The sequence below is a fragment of the Carassius carassius genome, chromosome 18 (assembly GCF_963082965.1).
Source record: "Carassius carassius chromosome 18, fCarCar2.1, whole genome shotgun sequence".
NCBI lineage: Eukaryota > Metazoa > Chordata > Actinopteri > Cypriniformes > Cyprinidae > Carassius > Carassius carassius.
Genome location: NC_081772.1, coordinates 32,667,852 through 32,675,464, shown reverse-complemented (window position 1 = coordinate 32,675,464; position 7,613 = coordinate 32,667,852). Strand labels below are relative to the sequence as shown.

Sequence of the window (7,613 nt, the reverse complement as noted above, 5' to 3'; positions counted from 1 at the left end):
GGGTTGTCACTTTTGTGAAAAAAATCCTGTTTGATTTGAGTGACAAGTGTTTATTGAATCGATTGTAAAATCGATTTTGCATGTCTCAAGTTTTATATGGCAAATAACCAAATATAGGTAAATCCATGGACAACAGGCAGGAGGAATGTAAAGATTCAATATATTGGTAAAGACCAATATTTCTGATGATTTATTGGTGTGAAGTTACGTGCAAAATGACAAACAGGAGTGCAACATTTTCGAAAAACAATAAGCAGTGTGGACTGTCATAATGCAAAACATTTACTGCAGGCTTCAACATGGCTGTGTTTACGATTAAATTTCAACAACAACAAAAAAAAATCGCATAAGCGATTTTCTTAAGCTATCAAAAAAAATATTTTTTTGAATATTCGTTGAATTTAAAAGAAAAATCCACATTCGATCCCGGTCCGTGTTCCAGTCCACCTCGCCGCGTGCACAGCTGTGTCTACACAACTCTCAAAGGTGGACGAGCTCGACTCGCAGTATCTGCTTTCTCATCTTTCACCTCGTGTACGCGCACGAGATGCGATGACAATATATGTATCATTGCATTATAAGGTTATGTTAGCCTATCCAGTTGAAGCCACTTCAAAAAAAATCAATGTGGAGAAGATCTTGTTTACATCAAAACTGAAACCAAGCCGTTCACACAACGCATATTTCGCGCATCTCATGTTTTTAAATGAAAAAATGTATCCTGTGTGACTGGTTTTCCGCCCTTTTTATTTATTTATTTATTTATTTTATGTAGTTCTTTAAGCAACTTAATTAATAATAATTGGTTCATAAACATTATTTTAAATATTATGTTGTTTTTTCACAGTCATGTATTTTAATGCTTTGAATGAACATGCAGTAATATTTTGCTCGATGCAAAGCTTCAGAAGAGAAGCATAAAGCTTTTCTTCACCCTAACTGAAATCATGCATTTAAAATTTGAATACAATTCGAATTTTGATCATATTTAAGTAAAATATTCGAATTTAGTTCTTTCAGCTATTTTGACAGCCCTAGGCGATTCAAGCCCGAAACTGTATGAGACTGAATACCGGCTGAATTCACATTTCTGTAGTAAAAATGAGAAACATTGTGCAGAAGTATTATTTGCTGTTATGCGTGTTTGTCCGAAGCTGCAGTTGCTGTGTGACGCCTGTTCAAAAAAAAAAAAACCTGGACGCGCTCTGAGAGAAGGTCGTTAAAATCATTTTCTTATTTTCGTTTTCGAAACTTGTGTTGGTTGATTCGTGCAATAGATTTTCGAACATAAAGTGACAGTCGACACGGTCACGGATTTAGACTAGAGAGGAGAAGGGATGGGAAAAGATCTGGGCACAGTTTTTCCAGAACTTCGTGCCAAGTTAAAGCAGTGTCGAGCTGTTTTAATGAATGTTTTAGATGTATTATGGTGCCCGAACCCGTATGACTTTGAACAGTGACCGTGAACATTTAGTTTACTGCAGCCGCAGCCATCATTACCAAGCGCGAGCCGTTGACTCTGACAGTGAGTGAGAGTCTGAGACGAAGCGAACGCACAGGACACAGTGTGACATCCGTAAACACAGATGACGTCAAGGGTTTTTTTTTATTAAAGAAGATAGCCTTCATCTGTATGTAGGCCAAGGCAATTTATATATTTACAATACTTAAATATAATTAATAGTATTTTATTGCGTTTGTATTAGTTGTTCGAAGAGTAAAAAAATAATTGGTCGGTCTTAACGCAAATTTACAATCGGCAAGTCGGTCGGACTAAAAGCAAAAAAAACAAAAAATTGAGCCGGTGCTAAATTGACAGAGTCGGTCGGGTTACGGCAAACAAGAATATTTTTCCGATACACAGGAGCATTTGAAAGCATGGTACGTTTATAAAATGTTTAACGGTTACATCTAATATTTTAGTAAGTTATTTAATATAATGAAAGGTTCATCAGAATAGTCTATTAAATTCATATTGAATGAGACGGTGCTCTGTGGGGCCGGAGAGACAGCGAGCACACACACATGGTTCTGTCCTCTCTGTGGAGAGCGAGTGGATGATGGACAGGAGCTCTCAGCCAATCAGAGCACAGTGACCTATATAACAGCAGGGTTTTAATGCTGTAAGCGCAGAGATCCTGTTTTTGATGGGATGCTTGATTCACAATCTCTCTCTGTGGTTTCTCCTGTTCTCCACTGATCCTGAGTAAACCCTGCTCAAACATCTCAGCAGTGATCCTCTACTCTACAGTGAATTTATTCATTCTTCCTTTTGTTCTCGTTCATCTTTTTTTCATCGTGCTCTTCTAGGCTTTGTCTCTCATTTATTCACTCTCTCTGATCCTTTAGTTTCTTTTCTTTCTCATAGATCTGCTCTATTCTGCTCATTCATGTCTCTGTGATCATGTGATCTTACAGCTCATAATAATCCACTTCTGCACGGTGCAGTGCTGTACATGAGTAACAACAGCACATACTGCTGCTCCACAAGACTTGTACTGTAATTGATCAAGTGTCCAGCTTCTTGTGTCAGATCTTGTCTTAGTTAGTGAGAGATCTCCACTCGATGGAGAAGAATGGGGTGGATGCTCTTTTATAATCATGTTTACAGTACTGTGTTTACTGAGACCTAACTGAAAAACACACATTCAATAATTATAACTCTCATAACACGATCATTTAAACATTCTGTCCAAGTCTGTCCAAGATCATGTCCATCTACTGTTTATTAAATGACCACAAATGCTTCCAGTTTGAGGGGCTTTGACTCAGAAGGACTGAAACCAAACAAATCATTTCAAATAATAGCATTGCACTAAAAATGATCCATATCTGTCCGTTTGACTGAACATTTCCTCTCATGCTCTAATTTTATCCATCAGAAAAAATAATGTAACAAATGAATCTCAGATTTTTTCTCTCTTCACTCTTCACATGACACTTTAAAACTTAATTTCTTCTTCTTTTCACTTCTGATCCCAGTGTTACCCGAGAATTAAGTGTTTTGGCATATCCATCAATGTTCTTTATAAACATGGGACATTTTTTATTCACACAACATGGAAACATGTAACATAATATAGTCTAATATAGCATACATCACTACAGTAAAATTCAGTGTTGCTGCAGAAAGACTTGTTTGAGCTTTGGGGTTGATAATGTGAGCAAAGCATCATGGGGCATGGGACGAAGGTGGATGGATAGCTACATTTCTAGGGTGAGAAACCTCGACTGATTAAAAACTGTGCATAAGCACTTGGAGCAGACGTATGAATGCAGCGCTGTTGTGTCTTCAGATGTTCCTCAGTGACTAATGCTGGAAGCTCCTGGTGTCTGGAGACCAGCCTCTCATTCCTCAAGAGTCACACTGTCCACATCAATGACTGTCTGCTGGTGTCCAGCGGCTCCAATAGGCCCATTATAACCCCGCGTCTGTGTGTGGCGCTTCAGAGCGTCTCGGAGACTCCACGCAGTCACCAATCAGACTCGCACTGGCATTTACAGGAATACTTCAAATACCAGCCCAAAAGGACACTTCTGTCCTCATTTACTCAACATCACATTCTTCCAACCCTGATCATCTTTATCCATGGAATTTAAAAAACAAAAAGTCCCATTGTTTTTGGTCCGTACTGTCAAAGTCTGTGATAGACTCCATTGTTGTTTTGGACCCCATTTACTTAAAGGTTTTGAATGACATGAGAGTGCATAAATTATGACACAATGATCTGTGTGATATATATTTATATCATTCTGTGATTCTGGAGACAGACCTTAGTTTCAGTAGTCATGTCAAAGCAGTAACTAAATCAGCATACTATCATTTAAAAAACATTGCAAGAATTAGATCTTTTGTTTCAAGCCCAGACTTGGAGAAACTAGTTCATGCCTTTATCACCAGCAAGGTGGACTATTGTAATGGTCTCCTCACCGGCCTTCCCAAAAAGACCATTAGACAGCTGCAGCTCATCCAGAACACTGCTGCCAGGATTCTGACTAGAACCAGAAAATCTGAGCATATCACACCAGTCCTCAGGTCCTTACACTGGCTTCCAGTTACATTTAGGATTGATTTTAAAGTACTTTTACTCGTATATAAGTCACTAAATGACCTAGGACCGAAATATATTGCATATATGCTCACTGAATATAAGCCTAACAGAGCACTCAGATCATTAGGATCGAGTCAGTTAGAAATACCAAGGGTTCACACAAAACAAGGGGAGTCCTCCTTTAGTTACTATGCCGCCCGCAGCTGGAATCAGCTTCCAGAAGAGATCAGATGTGCTAAAACACTAGTCACATTTAAATCTAGACTTAAAACTCATCTGTTTAGCTGTGCATTTACTGAATGAGCACGGTGCAATGTCTGAACTGATTGCACTGCATTTTCACTGTTTTTTTTTATTTTAGTTTATGTAAAATCATTTTCTAACTGTTTTAAATTCATTTTAAATAAGTAAAATTTCTAATAATTTAAAAAGTTTTAAAATTGCATGTTTTATTCTTGTTATTATTTTTCTTCATTATTATTTTACTTTCTTTTATGTACAGCACTTTGAACTGGTCTCTTTGTCGCGTCCAGTGTAGACAGACTTTAGCTGGTGCAGGGTGACAACTGTTTAGCGGCGTGACAGCTGTCGCCTCCGGTGTAGACTAGATTCAGCCCTCTATTAACACTGCTCGCGTCTGCAGCGTGTCACGGCTCCACACAGTGCCATCTCACACCAGGAGCAGTTCAGAAGAGAAGCCACAGGAATCCTGCAGACCACGTGATCTGCCTGTCCGACGTTGATTGTCTTGATTATTTCTTCTAACAGGGCTAAGTTGGCTAAATGTTTGTTTTGTCTGTCTATTTCTGTTTACAGGTGCAGCTCAAAAAAATAGAATATCATGGAAAAGTTCTCTATTTTTTGTAATTTGATTCAAAAAATCTAACTTTCTTATAGTCTAGATTCATTGTACAGAAACTGAAATATTTCAAGAGTTTTTTGTATTAATTCTGATGGCTACGACTTGCATCTTAGGAAGAGAATTCAGTATCTCAAAGAAATAGAATATTTTCTCTAAGATAAAGAAAAAAAATGTACAAAACTGAAATGTTGAAGATCTTCAGAGCAGGTTGAATTATGCACTGGTTAGTTTTGTATGAATGACTGCTTGAGTGCGGCGTGGCATGGAGGAGATCAGTCTGAGACACTGCTCAGGTGTTACTGAAGCACAGGATGCTCTGATAGAAGTCTTCAGCTGCTCTCCGTTGTTTGTCAGATGTTTCTTATCTTCCTCTTCACTATACCCCATCGATTCTCTGTGAGGTTCAGGCCAGGCTTATCAAGCACAGTAATATCATGTTCATCAAACCTCCTGGATGTGCTTATGGTCTGTGGACAGGAGCTAAAGTCCTGCTGGAGGAGGAAATCAGCATCTCTATAAAGCTTGTCAGCAGATGAAAGCATAAAGTGCTCCAGAATCTCCTGCTAGATGGTCTTTGTACTTGATAAAACACAATGGAGCAACACCAGCAGACATCACAGCTCCCAAATCATCTCTGACTTCAGAAACTACACACTGTGGATTCTGTGCCTCTCCAGTCTTCCTCCAGACCTTGATTTCCAAATGAAATACTAAATGTACTTTCATCTGAAAAGAGGACTGTGGACCACTGAGCAACAGTCCAGTTCTTCTCCTTCCTCCAGGTGAGATGCTTCTGATGTTTTCTCTGGTTCAGGAGTGTCTTGGTTCTAGGAGTGTGACAGCTGTAGCTCTTTTCCTGAAGACGTCTGAGTGTGGAGACTCTTGATGCGCTGACTCCAGCTTCAGTCCACTCCTTGTGAAGCTCTCACAAGTTCTTGAATTAGCTTTTCCTCACAATCTTCCCAAGACTGTGGTCATCCATGTTGCTTCTGCACCTTTTCCTTCCAGTCAACTTTCTATGAATATGTTTTGATACAGCACTCTGTGAACAGCAGCTCTTTCAGCGATGATCTTGTGTGTCTTACTCTCCTTGTGGAGGGTGTTGATGATCATCTTCAGGACAGCTGTCAGGTCACTAGTCTTTCACATAATTGTGGATGCATGTTCTGAACTAGCCCAGGAGGTAGCAGTATTTATACTCACAATTAATCTATTAATTAAACTATTCAAGCTCAAAATTGAATATTCTAATTTTCTGAGATACTGAATTTTTTATTTTTCTAAGCTGTAAGTCATAACCATCAGAATTAAAACAAAAAACTTGAAATATTTCAGTTTGTGTGCAATGAATCTACAATATAAGAAAGTTTGCTTTCTGTAATTAAATTACAAAAAAATAAAGACCACTTCCATGATATTAATTTTATTTTTCAGATGCACCTGTATAGTTGTATTGCTCTGTTCTACTTTGTTGTGCTGTAGACTACAAAGTTAATACAATTTAAAAGTCCAGTTATGAACAACGGTGATAAAAGATTTGTAGCTGTGTTTAGTCATCTGAAATAAATGATGAACAATGATCGTGTATCTATTTTACACTTACCATTTCTGGCCTCTTGGCAAGGGTATAGTGATGTGAATACAATCAGGGTCTAAACAGTTTGTCTTTAAATTAACAGGATTCTTGTACTGTTATTTGGTATCTATTGTGCATCTTGGACAGGGCATCGGTCAAAAATAGGCAGACGTTCTTTGGATCAAAATGTCCAAATACTCCAGGGTGAATTCATCTGTTAGTGTACGTCTGTACTGTAAAGTGTTCACATCTTTCTTCTTCATCGTCTCTCCAGAAACGGGCGAAAGGCCAGTACCTCTTTTTTCAAGTCTGCGAGCACCTGAATCTGCTGGAGAAGGATTACTTTGGCCTGAGCTTTAAAGACAACACTGAGCAGAGGGTGAGACACGGACAGACACACACAGCACACAGACATTCTCCATGCCATGGGTTCGGTTCATGTTCAGGGCAGGAGATGAACTACAACAGCCAGATACATTAACTCCAGAAACAAGAAAACAGAACTGTATCATAAGAGCAGTCCGTATGCCTCATGCACTTCTGATGTTGTGTGAGTTTTCATGGTCAAGTTGTCTATCCTGTGTGATCACATCATCACTAGCTCTGAAACAGACAAACACTGATACTGATGTCGAACCCAGGACTCGCATGATGAAGCGTGAAGTCCAGCTCAAGCGTCATGCATCAGGGTGTTTTCATCCTTCAGTGCAGCTGATTGAGCCAGTAATCAAAAACACATGATCCAGACACACTTCAGCAGGGCCCCACCAAATCTGTTCATTTACACTCTCTAATAACCTTATACAGTAAATCCACTTCTACAATAAATTCCACCATTCTTTCTGCTGCGGTGGGAAATCATGCTTTACATTAGCTGTATATATGAAAATAGCACATAGATTCGTTAACCAAGATTTTTAAAGACATTACCACACAAAGTGCACATGCAGTCGAGATGTAATCTAATGCAACCACCCAAATCAAGAAAGTATGAGAGACATAAGCTCATATTAAATGATTGATGAGATGGACTCGTGTGTGTGTTTGTGTGTTGCAGTGCTGGCTGGACCCGAACAAGGAGATCAAGCGTCAGATCCGCAGTACGTGCTGTCTCTTTCTCCTC

The 7,613-nt window shown here is 39.0% G+C and overlaps 1 protein-coding gene across 10 annotated transcripts in view; it reads left to right on the top strand.

The window, feature by feature from the left end:
* Positions 1 to 7,613, top strand: part of epb41l2 (erythrocyte membrane protein band 4.1 like 2) — an 87,313-nt gene that overhangs the window by 36,273 nt on the left and 43,427 nt on the right. For all 10 annotated transcript variants that reach the window (XM_059499247.1, XM_059499246.1, XM_059499252.1 and 7 more), the window contains exons 5-6: positions 6,765 to 6,869; positions 7,548 to 7,590. In XM_059499247.1, coding sequence (XP_059355230.1) covers positions 6,765 to 6,869; positions 7,548 to 7,590 — 148 coding nt within the window. The remainder of the gene's footprint in view (positions 1 to 6,764; positions 6,870 to 7,547; positions 7,591 to 7,613) is intronic.